Source organism: Bidens hawaiensis, unplaced genomic scaffold, assembly GCF_021521415.1.
Source record: "Bidens hawaiensis isolate Kalapana, Puna unplaced genomic scaffold, B.hawaiensis_p1.1 tig00010168_1, whole genome shotgun sequence".
Classification (NCBI taxonomy): Eukaryota; Viridiplantae; Streptophyta; class Magnoliopsida; order Asterales; family Asteraceae; genus Bidens; species Bidens hawaiensis.
In genome coordinates, this window is record NW_027491771.1 from 2,906 (window position 1) to 18,503 (window position 15,598).

The window sequence follows — 15,598 nt, forward strand, 5'->3', positions numbered from 1 at the left end:
GTGAGAAGTTAATGGTGATCCATTCCATTATATAATATATGAAGACGACGTGTTGCATATTTCATTTTCATCTTCATCTTCATCTTCATCTTCATCTTAAAATAGCATGCACATGTTCTTTCTAACAGTTTAATTTAAAGAGAATTAGCTAATTAGTCAAACCGGACATGCAATGGATTTGTTAACATTGATACATACTATACATTATTATTAATGTATTATTGTGTTTGTATATCAGCATATTCGATTATTCTCCACTCCTACTTATTTATTTGTTAACACATATCATCTTAAGTTATCATAAAAAATGGTAATATATTATTTTTCTAATTAGTTAGTTCTATATCTTTTTATATCATATTGTGACTACATAAAAAGTCTCAAAACATACAAGGTTATATTATGGCACGTACATATATTATTTATGTACGAAAGTGGTCTTTCTTGAATGATGCAAAGTCTCTGGCTTACGACAACAAACTCCACCTTCCAGCGACAGTACATCGGGCCCCCTCGCTTATCGATCATCTAACGGCTAGTGACACATATAACTCAAAACTAATAACTTAACCATCATGTATTATTATTCTTAACCATCATGTATTGTTATTATTCTTCTTTCATCTTAATCCACCAATCCCATCTCGACAACGTTATTCCAATAATTTCCACAATCACTTCAACCATTTAATAACAATAACAACAACAACAATATTACAAATAATCTTATTCGTTTAACAGTGTTTTGAACTACCCCTAATAGCCCGTAAGGGTGAGTAAACGGGTCTTACCCACAATATCTGACCCGGACTCGGTTAATGTTAGGACTTGAAACCGACTATATTGTAAATAAATGGGTTTGGTCGGTTCGGAGTTTGTGGGTCTTACCCACATCATAAGCGCCCGGACCCGGTTTATACTAGCATTCTCGAGACCCGGGAACCAACTCTGTTGTAATGTAACTAGGTCTGTTTGGTTCGGGTCTTATGGGTTTCGTGGGTCTTCTACGGTTCAGGGGTGTAGCCTATGAGGGGGCAGGGGTGTCCCGGTTAGCTCCGTTTTTAGATCCGTAAGGCAAATTTTACGATTTCGTCTAAAAATTTTGTAATTATTGAGCCCGATCACCCACCCCTCAGTGACTTCGATCATTCCCATGACTTAGCCCAAACTTAGCCATAGGTTCATGCTCACTCGTAATACCCGAGTAAGCCTTCATGAGACAAGATGCCAACTATCATACTGATTTTAACGTTTTAGGTTTGAGTCACCGAGAAACACCCCACTTATCACTATAGGAAAACCGTCTTAAGTTAGGTTTTAAACCTAAAACCTCAAATATCCCAAGCCTTAACCATCATCCCATACCATTAAACCGAAACCCATGCAAATGAAAATAATATTAATCTTATAGCTATTTAATTTGCTCACGTTAATCAAATGAATTTACTTATAAAAGGGGTCACATGGTGTTTAATTAGTCTTGTCTCCTCCTTTCACTCTCAACCCTCGTCCCCACCAATTTTATATATCATGAACAAATGTTCACTTACATAACTATTATGATATTATTATTATCACTACTATATTATTTGTGTTTTCTTGAATAGAGATTGTATTTTTTTCTTCTCATAACTTTCTTTCCAAAAGTCAACTAAAATCTTTGTGGGTATCTTTTACTTCTCATTCTTTTGTGTTTTCTTGAATAAAGATTGGATTTTTATGCTTCTAGATCTGACATTGAATCTTGGTTTTGCATTACAGGATGTGGGTATGATGTATTTGAAGATAAAGATTAAGAAAGCTGACAGAAGAGAGTGAGCATATGCAAGCAGTTGTATATATAAAGTATACATTTGTTAAGTTATTATGCGTGTGCTCACTTCTCTTGCTGTCGGCTAACTCTCCACCTGCTACAGTAACCTAAATAAACTCATTTTGTTTATATTTCATGTGTTTTTATAATCATTTCTTGTGTATTTTATGTGTGGTGTACACCTGGACATGTATATATGGATATACAGAAAAAGCTGCAAGTTTTGATGACTTATCACTTATCCACTACCCTTATAATAATCTTTTATATAATGAAAACTGACCCTTCATTTTTCTTGAAGTGTAACAATGAAAATTTGAGTTTTTTCTCAGATTTTGATGAGATTCAGATGAAATGAAGAAGTTGATCTTAAATGAGGTAGAGAATATTATTTTATTATTTTATCATTTTATGTACCTTTTTGTTAATTTTGTACGATTTATGACGGTTGATTTATTATTTAATGTGTTTTTTTCTTTCCCCTTATTAATTTTTATTATTATAATATTCAACTTTGGAGTTTGAAATCTTGTACTTGTTCTTGAATCTTGATGGAGAGCAAGAAGAGGGTTTTTTCTTGAAGTCATTAATAAGGTACTTTCCTACTGTATTATTCTTAACTGCAAATTTAACTGTCTTTTTATTATTCTTTCAAAGATTAGTTTTCTCCCAAATTTAATTTAATTTCATTTCATTTCTTACTGATTTAGAACCCTAAATAAAACTGGGTCTGATTGATTTTCAGTTTTTGGGAAAAGAAGACCAGAAATTTAGGTTTTTTTTTAATATTTTTTTTAATCTCAAGAAATGGTCCAATTTAAGCATGGTGTGCATCACAACTAGCTAGGGTTTCATTGTAAAGTAAGAACTTGTTTGCAGGCTATGTTTCTAAAGATGGGTTGTAATTTTTTTTGTCTCTTTATAATATCCAGCAAAGATATGCATGCAACCAGATCTTGGAAAGTCATTGGCTTGATACTATCAGGAGGCATCAAATTAAAGAGGTTTTTTTCAGGCAGGTTAGTATATATGTGTTAACTTTTTTACTTAGCTGGTTTTTTCTTTTGAATCTTTTAACTTGAACACAACATACTTCTGATATACATATGTATATGTTGGTGTTATATATGATTTAGAGCCAATGGAGTCTTTTTATGATTCCATAGAGAGTACAGTTATTCAGCTAACTTATTGTTTCTTTTTGAGTTGCTAGTAAATTAATGTGGTAATTAAGTAGTTCAATGATTACCTATACTGTGGATAAATTGTTTATATTATGTTGATTATTGCATGCTGGCAGTACAATTATCTTCACTAGAATCTTACGTTCTATAGTTGTTTGCTTCTATGTTTGTAAGTTAACTTGTACAAGGAAACAATGGAGTAGTTCATACTGTTGTGCAGGTCTTATTTGCTTCATTAATGTACTTACTTTTATAGTTTATTGCATATGATTTGTTTGTAGGATAAGCAATAGTGTTACCTAGCTAGTTATTCCTGACTAGCTGATCAGCCACTTAATTTTCCTCAAAACTAAAGTAGCATAATTGTTGATCGAGTTGTCTATAGAACAACGAGTTCTTCTTGCATACGATTATGATCAAACACAATCACAAGTATGATAAATAACAAAGATGAAACTTGAATGTGATTAACAAACTTAATAAAACAAACTTCTGTTATTCAGTACGTTACAATGAAAACATAGTTAACGCTAATATACTTTTAGATGGGTCGCGAGACCTTTCGATGAGAATGATTATCCCATAACCGTTTAAAACGGTTATGATAAATATCATCATCAACTGCTCCTATAATCAAGGAATCGATCCAACCACCCACTTAACCGATTACTCGGTTTGTTTGTTGGCCCATGTCCCAAACAAACTCTCCCAGATAATCTCGACTAGACTAACCCAAACGGGCCCGAAGACTTTAAACAAACCATAAACAATGTTTAAATGTACTAAACTACCCAATAACGGAAATTAAACGGAAGTCTTAAAATAAACGAGACATGAACATGTGCTAATGAATTACGGGCCACATTTGCCCACTAATTAATTCATTACTCCTTGTTGGCATCTTCATCCACCACGAACACGATCTCATCGTCTTCTTTTGGATATTCAGCTCATCATTGGGCCTTTATATGCCTCGATTTGCTTGCTAATCTTCACGTCTTTGATGTAAAATGGACCGCAACCGGGAGGAAGGTCTCGAGCGACACTTACACTCCACCGCTTCCATTTTTGCTTTGGTTCCTCCACATCTTCAACCAATCCACTTTGACTTTTAATGAGTTCAACACCGTCTTTCACAACATAATACCAATTAATCGAATCCAATTACTTCATATAAGCCATCTTCAACACTTTTCCTTCATCCCACATATAACCTAGCGTCCGAGCCTCATAACAATTGACCCCATATAACACACACCTTTTCATAATTGTCTTCCGTTCTCACCAACACGTCAAGGTTCAACAAATCAAATTTTCTCTCCATTCTTCATTTTCGGTAGTTCATAATTCGGCCTTTTGTTCTCCAAATATTGTTGCACAAACCACTTAATCACCCTATTTAATTCGTCTTTAAACGTGCCCTTGTTGATGTTTAAATGCTCATGAATCTTCATCGAATCGTGCATGTTTATGCAGCCATCTATACTTAACTCGAGGTCATAACATTCAATTGAGGTATTAGGACCTTACTCTGACATAACCCCAAACACATTTACGAAGAGACTCGTGAGAATTTTGTGGGTTATCCTCCATGGCATTCAAGTAACGAACGCACGCTGATTTTTCAATTTTCAAATTAACATAATCCGGGGCACCGGTCCATCTTCTACTTCCAATTTTATAATGCTCACCAACCAACCGATTAACGTTCATTAACCGATTAAGCTCCTTGTTGTAAATTTGAGCCAACGGGATTTTTTACCCATGCTGGGCATCAAGCCTTTTGGACTGTAAGGCTTGCCTAAATATTCTTCCTCTAATTTCGATTCACTTGTATCGCCATTTATCACCAAACATGTCCATACCCTTGACATTTGATTCAAACATCTTCTTCAACACATATCTATCACCCTTAAAAACCGTTTCAGTCCTTTGAAATAGAAGTTGGTTCATACGTTTTTATCCGAGTTCGGATTATAACTAACACATGGTTTGATTTTCAAGTTACCACCCACGGAAATTTTGACTTCCCCTATAATAGGAAGCCATTTAATCCTTTACGTGTCTTAACCCCAAAACTATGTTTGAAACTTTTGAAAATTTCCTTGTTTCCCATAACATAGCACTTGATCGACACCAAATTAACTCCCAGTTTCCCTCGTCCGTACCATTAATGAGATAATCAATTCCTTGGGGAATGGTGATAGAGTCAAGTAACTTACGTGGATAGATTTGAAACTATGCGGTCGATCCCTTGACAATAAAAGCATGTAATTCCTGTTTTTCTTGGTCTGCCAACGCCTCTTGCTTATTCGAACCGGCATCCATTTCAAAGACTTGACGGGATTTCATATCATGCCAAAAACCCAATTGCGCAGTCAATGGTCTTCCTTTCACTGCTTCAACCCCGGCTCCCCGACAAAACTTTTGCCTTTAAACACGAGTTGGTTGTTAATTCGGTCCCCGGAAGCACTTCCGCGAATGCATTCCGACCGTATACCATCCGGTCTTCCATCAAACATGGGAATTATTAGTGCGATTCCACAAACCGAATCAACATTGACGCCTTCACCCATTGAACTTGAACTCGAGTCATAGGTCGTGGCTCTGATACCACTATAGGCTTTTTGATAGAGTTAAGTCTCTGGAACAAAGAGTTTTTTTTGGATACCATCATGATCAAACATAATCACAAGTTTGATAAAGAACAAAGATGAAACTTGAATGTGATTAACAAACCTGATAACACAAACTTATGTTCTTTAGTACGTTACAATGAAAACACAATTAATCCTAATATAGTTACTGATGGGTTGTAGCCTTTGGATGGGAACGGTTATCCCAAAACCGTTTAAAACAGTTATAATAAACATCATCAACAGATGTAGGCCCCGAAACTGGATCCGACAACGAACGGATTTTGTTCTTGATAACGTTTGAGATGGGTGCGGTAAATCAAACGATCGAACAAAATAATGTAACGATAATATAAATAGTGAACGACTCTGTTGTCAGTTTCGAAAGATGAAATATATAATAAACAAACCGACCCCACCCAAGGTGAGCTCCCTTAGGGTGGGCGATTTACACCATACAACACACACACAAATAAAACAAGAAGGTTCTATTTATAGCAAAAACATAAATATTCTAGAAGATCTCCTCCCCGTTGAAGCTAAACGCGTGCATCGAAGCTCTCGTCTCGTATCCGGTTTTCACACCCACTTTATTTGCTTGACCATAATATATTTAACGGGATTCGTCATATTAATATCGCAAGCCACAAATGTTAGCCTTACAACAACTCCTCTTATAATCAAGGAGTTTGTTGGCCCATGACCCAAACAAACTCTTGCAACCCATCTCTACTAGACTAACCCAAACGAGCCCAAAGACTTTAAACAAGCCATAAACAATGTTTAAATGTATTAAATGACACAATAGCGAAAAATGAACGAAAGACTTAAAATAAACAAGGCACGAGCATATACTAATGAATTACGGGTCACATTAAGAAATTCTAGAGAAGCTACTTTATGGCTATGTTTTTACTATAATTTGTACTCCTCATACTTGCCATTGTTGAATCATTAGTTATCAAATTAGTATTATTCAAAGTGGCTTATTCTTAATTAAGTAACTAGCTAAGCTGGGATTAAGTAGATCATTTAGCAGATGCCTTTAGCGTACCTTTTGTGTTGTGTACAATACAAATACAATTGGGACTAAGATAGGTTCCTTCAATTAACAGTGAGCGTGTATGTGTGTGTGTGTAGGGTAAGGATCCTAAGAGAACTCTTGGCAAATTGAGAACTTTGAGAACTATTTTGGACCATTAAAAAAATCTCTAAAAAATATTTAAAAAATTATAAAAGCAAAAAAAAAAAAGAAAATTTTAAAAAAGTAAAAAAACCAAAATTCTTATAATTCATTCCGGTTTCATTAAAAAAAAGACCGAAAAAAAGTTTTTTTTTTAATTCGTGTTATACCTATACACCTATGTATACTTCCATTTAATATCTAGTTTACGTAATTACATATGTGTATAAAAAAAATATGTGTACATATATGTATAAAAAAACCCGAAAAAAGCATGTTTTTAATTCGTGTTATACCTATATACATATGTATACTTTCATTTAATTTCTAGTTTACGTAATGTACGCATATGTACATTATCATTTACCTTAAATTATACATGTGTATAAAAAAAACATATGCGTACATATATGTACATATTATACATATATGTATAATTTAGCTAAACCGAGAATTTTTTTTTAGAAACCTGGATGATAAATAAGAGTTTTGGTTTTTTTACTTTTTTTATTTTGTGTTATTTTTTTGTTTTATGATTTTTTTTATTTTTGGGTTTTTTATGTTCCAAAATGGTTATCATAGTTCTCAATTCTCAAAAAGTTCTCACATGATCTTGATCCTATATATACATATATATATATATATAGGGGTGAGATCTAGAGAGAACTAATAAAAACTATTTTTAACTTTTTTTAAAAAAATATTTTGTGATTTTTTTTTCTTTCCTCCTCCTAATAAGATGATATTGTTCCTAAAAAAAAAGAAAAAAACCCGACGATGTAGTGCATATGTGCACTAATGTGTATTGCATATATACGATAGTGTTTTATTGCATATAATATTGAATATATGTAAATACAAACACTAATAATTGTACTCGAAACAAACTATCACATATACGTAATACAACACTAATGCACATATGCACTACATTGTTTTTTTGGTATTTTTGTATATAATATAACACTATTGCACTAATACAATACTAAAAATTGCATATATGCTATTCAACATTATTGCACATATCAAAATACACATTAGTGCACATATGCAATAAAAAAAAGTCGATGTATTGCATATGTGCACTACAACGAGTTTTTTTTTATTTTTTTTTGTTTTTTTTTATATTTTTCGAGTAAATGGTAACATAATATAAGAATAATGGCAAAAACAGAAATTTAAAAATATTTTTTTTAATTAAATTAAAAATATTTCTTTATTAATTCTCTAGTTCTCTCTTGATCCTCTCCCTATATATATATATATGACATACATATAATTAATTAAGACATACATACTCTTAATTGTATGAAAATGCATAAATCATATGTAGCTTCATCCCTTTGCCTTCACCAATGACTTTAAACAAATATACAAAATTAAATAACTTAATTAGTGCTAACGAAAATAATTAGTCCTTTTGCATATATATAGTCTAATTAAACTTTTCGGAATCTGAAGAAATTGATCTAAGTTAACACAAGTCTTCTTTCCCATGCCAAAATGTGAGGTTTCGCTACCAAAATTAGGCCACCGACCTGATAATAACTAAAGTTTAACAGCCACTAAAGAGCCCATTCAAAGTAGATATTTGTTTCTTTGTAAGATGACTTTGACAACATAGTTTATTGCAGCAAATTAGTGTCCAATTAGCTAGGGGTATTAATGTCAAATGGCAATACCAAGAGCATTAGTTAGGAGATACATATTATTGAAATATTCCCTAAGAATATAAGTTGGAATAATGCTATTAAATTGCAATATTAAGAGCACGAGGGAGTACTGTACATATATATAAGGTACCACTTATTATGAAAGATTCCTAGAAGAAGAGTAGAAAACTTTAGTTTGATTTTTAAGAGTGAACTGCAGTTTTCGTCCATGTGGTTTGTTAAAATCTGCGGTCTTAGTCTAATAGTTTCAAATTTGTGATTTTCTTCCATGTGGTTTCATTTCACTTGCAATTAAACCCGAATTCACTAATCCTGTTAAGTCGGTCGTTAAACACATAAGCATGTCCTTCACATGAGGGGCAGTTTTGTCCTTTTTTTTCCCAAAATACACCCCATCCCCTCATGTGTGGAGGCTTGCGAATTAGGACTGTGGTTTATTTGGAGAGAAAAAGGACAAAAATGCCCCTCACGTGAAGGACACGCGATGGATTTAACAACCAGACTTAACGGGATTAGTGGATAACCACATGGACGAAAATTGCAAATTTGAAACTATTGGACTAAAACCGCAGATTTGGGCAAACCACAGAGACGCAGTTTACTCGATTTTTTAGGTCAAACTTACTAGTTTTCAATTTCCAAAACCAAACTATAGTGGATTAGCTATGATCAATTTACCAATGAAACCTCAATCTTCTGCATACTCCCATTTCCACTATAATTTCAAGGACTGTTAATTTGTTGCATCTTAGGCTCTTTGCTATATTTACTATCCTTAAAATTAGAAAAATGAAAAAGCTAGTGGTTTTCATTTGTGACGATATTGACTTCATTGTTGCTTGTATTGAAGCATTTTTAGTAATTCTGGTATGATGAATGTTGATGCAGTCAACTGCATTTTTTCCCAACATAGTAATTACATGATTTTTGTCAAAGTATTTCATATAATGTAAGTGTTGCTTGTTTTAGCAAATCTAATGAAACTTAAGATGATGTGAAATGTGGGTGCATTTTATAAACGTGAACAAATATTCTTGAGTACATTGTGAACACACTAATAGACTAGAAAACATTGGTATAAAATACACAAGAGTTATTAACTAATATCCAATTAACATGTTTTTATTTTTTGTCTCTAATTAAATGCCACTCTTTTGTGTGTCAGAATTTAGGATTATGAAGTCCCATCTGTCATGAAGCACACATATTGTTTGTTCACGCCTCTTATTAATAAATATGAGTTGCACAACATGGGGATCAAAATATGGATGCAATTGGTTTATAACTGACCATTAGGTATATTATGTTGTTTTTTCTGGTATACATATATAGAATCCAATATTCACTTTAAAGGGAAAAACTTCATTTTTTTTGTGTATGTGTAACAATGAAGGTGAGTTACAAATTTAATCTTAACAAAAAGTTATTTTAATGTAAAAGAGTTATTTAAATTGAGTTTTAAGAGTGATTAGTTAGGGAATATATAAAATTTATTTTCCTTTTTTTAATTTTTTTTCTCCTGTAGTTAAAAGAGTTACATCCTTTTATTTTCACATGTCACCTGTTTTTACACTCATATATCTTCATCACAAAATTAGTTACTATATGATAACTCAAATTGTTTGTACATATTTAATCAACTAGTGATGGCAAACAAATAAGTTATTAGTGAGCGAATTTATATAATTTAAATTTATCATAGAAGAGAAATGAAAATAGTGTAAACACTATTTAGTAGGGTTGGGTTTGCTACCTTCTAAATAGAGTTCAGAAAGTCATGCAGCGCAATTTATCGGCCCATAAGAATCAAAATTTTGTTTTTAGTATGGTTGGGTTTGCTATCAAAAAGGGGGTTGCGGCGCAGCTTGTTGCCCGCTTACCTGCCACTTCATTGTAAATCATTTGGTTGTTTTTTATTATTAATAAAATACAATATCGCTATTATATTTAGACCAATGTGAATATGATTTCTGAAGGTTACAACTATTAAAAAAATTCAATTAATTAAAATGTTGCATGTACCAATATATTCTATATATCTAAATACTGTATATAAAATAATCTAAATTAAAAATAATTATAATGTAAATACCGGGTACAAGCCATAAACCAACTCTAACACAAAACAAATTAAAAAAAAAAAGGATGATAAAAGCTCACCCCTCTTCTCCCATCTGGAAATCTAAACATCACCGACGTAGTTGCTCGCCTTTGAACGAAGCCTCCAACGCAACCATATGGCCACATCGTCTGCCCGTAGCCAGACTATGTATGGTGGAGAGGGTTTCACACTTTCACATGACAAAAAACTATGTCACGTTAGTGTTACGTAGGCGAAGGGCATTCACTAATGTTTTACCAACGCATAATGGTTTAACTAAAAATACAGCTATTTATTTTTTCTTCTTTTCTTTTTCAACTAAAGTGAGAGTGGGATGATATGATTGGATGAATTCGGTTGTGGTGCCGTCACTTTTGAAAAAGAAGGCATGATTGAAACCCGTCCAAAAGGACAGACTCTTGTTTAACGCCTATATTACACGAAGTGTAAAGATTTAACATGTTATAGTTGGATGAGGTGGCAGGGAGTGACCTCCCCACGCCACCACCACATGTGATCTAACTTTTAAAAATGCTTTTAACCCATCTCCAAAATAATTGATATAACTTGTCAATATTAACTTATGATAACATAATCCAACCCTTTTATTAAGCACATAAAAATTTTAAAATATTACGAAAAAGGTACATATTTAAACCACCAACACGATAAGCTTGTAACTTTATTAACCCTTTTAAGAAAGATAGAGTCGTGCTAAGATTGTGATAAGATGGTGATAACAACTATAGAAAATGATTTGTCATAGACATATTGTTCATATAGTTCCATAAGTTGTACGTTGAGATAAGATAGTGTTTCCTAATTAAATTTAAAACGTGTTTTAAACGTATGTTATTAAACAGAAGGTTTTTTGTGGCAAAAACGTTTTTTCCACCTTTTACATATACGGAAAAAAAATAATTGTTATTTAAATGTTACACCCAAGATTTTTACTTTGAACTGCTAACAGTTAATCCTACTCTTAGAAATTTATGATGTGGACATGTTGGTTAAATTTGATTTTGATTATACATCTTTATGTAGGTTAATCAAGAAGTTGGATGCAAATGCGTGAGTTTCTTATTGGTTTTTATTAGAAATTAATTCTAAAAAGAACTGAGCCGTGTGGGTTTGATCAAAAGCGGGGCGCGTGATGAAATCATGTGATACGATTAAATATAAGCAAGCGGTAGTGATCAATGAATCAAACTAACGAACAAGGTCGACAAAGGAGGGACGCCAATTGAAAGTTTTTTTTTGGACGACACTCAAAGATCTGAGTTAGTGGAATTAATTAAACGAGACCTGCACTTAATCCTTTTGACGTTCTTTTAAGTTCGTTTTAGATGCATATTTTCAATATGTCCCTTTAATCCTGAAACCGACTCCTTATTCTTCAATGCAATACCAAATAGTTATTCTTCGATGTAATACCAGATAGTTTTAACATATAGTAAAAGGTTGTGTGAATTTATGCCGTGACCATCAATAATTTATAGAAATTGATTAGAGTAAACTACGGTTTTCGTCCTTTTGGTTTGTCCAAATCTACGGTTATAGTCCATGTTATTTCAGTTCACTTGCAATTAAACTCAACCCAACTAACCCTGTTAAATCTTATCGTTAAATCCATCAGCGTGCCCCTCACGTGAGGGGCAATTTTGTCATTTCCCCCCCAAATACACCTCAGCTTCTCACACGAGGGGGCTTGCAAATTAGGGTTGGGGTAAATGGATTTAATGACCAGACTTAACGGGGTTAGTGAGATCGAGTTTAATTGCAAGTGAAATGAAACCACATGAACGAAAATTGCAGATTTAAAACTATTTGACAAAACCGTAGATTCAAACAAACCACGGGAATGAAAACCGCAGCTTACTCAATTGATTATATTCAGTAGCTACAATTATCTTGGTCGTTAACCCAAGGTATAAATGCAAATTGTGGTTAAAAAAATACTAGTGTTACTCATTTATATATCAATCAAAAGTTATTCATTTGCCAAATTAACTAAGAAGTCTATATATTTTATTTTTAAAATCAATCAAGCTCTCATCGGTTTGAAGTTAAAAGTTGAGGTAACTCATTTTGATTGATTTGAAACAAACAAAAGAAGCTCAAATATGCCTCTTTGGTGTTTCTAAAGGTGAGTTGGTCATGATTACTATATTTAATTTAAAAATGTAAAGAGAAACCAAAACATCCAACCTTTCCACTAGACACGATAAAAAGATTCACTACCACAATAATTTCATGGTCCAATATAATAACATGGAACTCACGAAAAAAACATTAGCCAAAATAATAACCAAAATTAATTCACAAAAACAAATCACAAGCTAGTTGGTTGATCGCCGGATGTCCAAACGATGTCCTTGAGCGCCGGCCGGAGTTCCTTGCTGCAGAACTGGTTGTACTCCAATGTGTCGCCACTCGATTTCTTCACCTCCACCACTAGCAACGACGGCGCCACTGCCCAGATATCCGCCGCTATTCCTAACTTCCCTTTCCTTCCGTTTTCATGTCCCTGTATAAATTATACAGTATATTATTAATCAACTATATATAGACATATAATAATAATAATAAATACAAGAAACATAATTAAATATTATCTCGTAATTACAATAACCATATAATACTAACAATATAATACTCAAACTCTAATAATATATTCTATAATACCTATAGAATAACAATATAATACTCAAACTCTAATAATATATTCTATAATACCTGTAGTCTTAAACTACTTTCATCTCCGCTCTTTTTAACGCTAAACTTCATCGCCTTCGCCACCGACTCCAGCTTCGCCACCAGCATCTCCGCAGGCTTCGTGGTGGCGAATCTCATCTCTTGCTTCTCCTCTCGTTTCTTCTCCTCGAACAATGGCGACAGGTCGAACCCCTCCGATAATGATATTATGTGAAACGCATTCAAAGTTTCGGTATCTTTGCATTTTAGATTTCCGACGTCGTCTTCGGTTAAAAACCTAGGGTTTTTCGGTGATTCCTTTCTGAACCACGGCGACTCCATTATTTTCGATATCGTAACCCGACAATCCGGACTCGGGTCTAGCATTTTCGTGATTAATTTCCGAGCGTCCGACGAGAACCACGGCTGACACCGGAAATCGCCACGGTAAATCTTCCGGTACATCGCGACCACGTTATCGTCCTGAAACGGTAAGAACCCGGCGAGCAAAACATACAAAATAACACCACATGACCAAATATCCGCTTTCGCTCCATCGTATCCTTTTTTTCCTATCACCTCCGGTGCGACGTACGCAGGTGTCCCGCACGTTGTGTGTAACAGCCCGTCCTGCCGGAGGTGATCCGAGAAAGCACTTAAACCGAAATCGGTCACCTTCAAGTTACCATCTTCGTCTAGTAACAAATTCTCCGGCTTCAAATCGCGATGGTAAACGCCTCTGCTATGACAAAAATCAACAGCTGATATTAACTGTTGAAAATAGCTTCTAGCAATGTCCTCACGCAGCTTTCCTTTCTCAATCTTTGAAAACAACTCTCCACCTTTAACTAGCTCCATTGCAAAATACACCTGTGATAGAATATAATCAATAGTTAATAAATATTCTATTACATCGGTCTAACGGGCAACAAACGGCGCCTCCAGGGTTATAGGTATGCATGAAACCGAAAAAACTAACATGTAATGAATGAAACATGGAAAAACCGCATCGAATATATGGATTTTGATCTTAGTTTTTTATTTAAATTTTAAAGTAATTTATAAGATTATAATAAATATGTAAGTAAAATATTTTAGCCTATATTTACAATAATTAATTTATTTATAAGTTAACAAAATAAAAATTAATTTAGATGTTTTTACGGTAAAAAATTATAATAATTATAAATTATAATCATTTTCGGTAAAATAATTAATTTAGTTGTTTTTACGGTAAAAAATTATAATTATTTTTCGATAAAATAAGTAACTATAATAATTAATTTAGTTGTTTTTGGGTAAAAACATTTCAAGGTTAATTGCAAAACCAAAAATCCAAAAAAACAAACAGTTTTCAAATATTTAGAAACCGAAGTTTGAGTTTTTTGTTAGGTTTTTAGCAATAAACTCACAACAAGTTGTGCCTACAGATATGCATAAAACTGAAAAAACTAAAACCGACGGTTTGCATGTAATGAAACATGGAAAAACCGAACCGAATAGGCGAATATGTAGACTTTGATTTTAAGTTTTCATTTAAAGTAATTTATAAGAATATAATAAATATGTCACTAAAATATTCTAGCACAAATTTATAATAATCAATTTAGTTATAAGTTAATAAAATTATTTAGTCCCAAATTCATTATTTTAAGCAAATTATTTTTTCAGTAAAAAATTTTCAAGCTTAATCGCAAAACCGAAATCCAAAACCAAACGGTTTCCAAATATTCAAAATATTAAGATGCTGAAGTTTTGGTTGCCGGTTCGGTTTTAGCTCAAACCTGACACCTTTTGGACTGCAAAACCAAGTCTGTTACAAACAACTACCTTCGATTTACTCGCCATGACCTCATGAAGCTCGACGATATTCGGATGCCGAACCATCTTCATAACCGAAATCTCTCGCTTAATCTGCTCCATCATCCCCGCCTTAATCACCTTCTCCTTACCAACTATCTTCATCGCCACGTGGCTGCCGGTTCGCACGTTACGCGCGTGGTACACTTTCGCAAACGTACCGTGTCCTAGCTGTCGGCCGAGGGTGTACTTCCCATGTAATACACCATTGTTTCCGTCCTCCATTTATTCCCGTGACTATTAACAATTGTGCGCGAGATGATAATGTTATTATTATTGTTGTTGTTGAAGAAAAATTGAACCAATCATCCGTCTTCGACGTGTTTGCGGTGGCAATTGCGGCCAGTGATGGGTCTGTTAACCCGGCTACCGGTAGACAGCCGCGGGTGGTCTCCTATCATCTCTCTGCATTCCCTAATTGGAAATGATTGGTAGGATAATTTTTATTCTTTTG

At 33.6% G+C, this 15,598-nt stretch overlaps 1 protein-coding gene across 1 annotated transcript; it reads right to left on the minus strand.

Annotated features, from left to right (window-relative positions):
* Positions 1 to 12,919: 12,919 nt before the first annotated feature.
* LOC143534477 (CBL-interacting serine/threonine-protein kinase 6-like) lies at positions 12,920 to 15,389 on the minus strand. Its single transcript, XM_077028954.1, has 3 exons — positions 15,115 to 15,389; positions 13,327 to 14,154; positions 12,920 to 13,117 (listed from the first exon to the last, which is right to left on the minus strand). Exons 1-3 carry the CDS (start codon positions 15,367 to 15,369, stop codon positions 12,923 to 12,925), a joined length of 1,278 nt encoding a protein of 425 aa, XP_076885069.1. The 5' UTR covers positions 15,370 to 15,389; the 3' UTR covers positions 12,920 to 12,922.
* Between the last annotated feature and the right edge of the window lie 209 nt (positions 15,390 to 15,598).

What these genes read in the sequence shown, in the direction of transcription:
- LOC143534477 (XM_077028954.1), bottom strand. Translation starts at nt 15,369, where the DNA reads ATGGAGGACGGAAACAATGGTGTATTACATGGGAAGTACACCCTCGGC. An exon ending in TCATGGCGAGTAAATCGAAG is followed by an intron (nt 14,155 to 15,114) that starts GTAGTTGTTTGT and finishes ATTCTATCACAG; the next exon opens with GTGTATTTTGCAATGGAGCT. An exon ending in AAAGTAGTTTAAGACTACAG is followed by an intron (nt 13,118 to 13,326) that starts GTATTATAGAAT and finishes TAATTTATACAG; the next exon opens with GGACATGAAAACGGAAGGAA.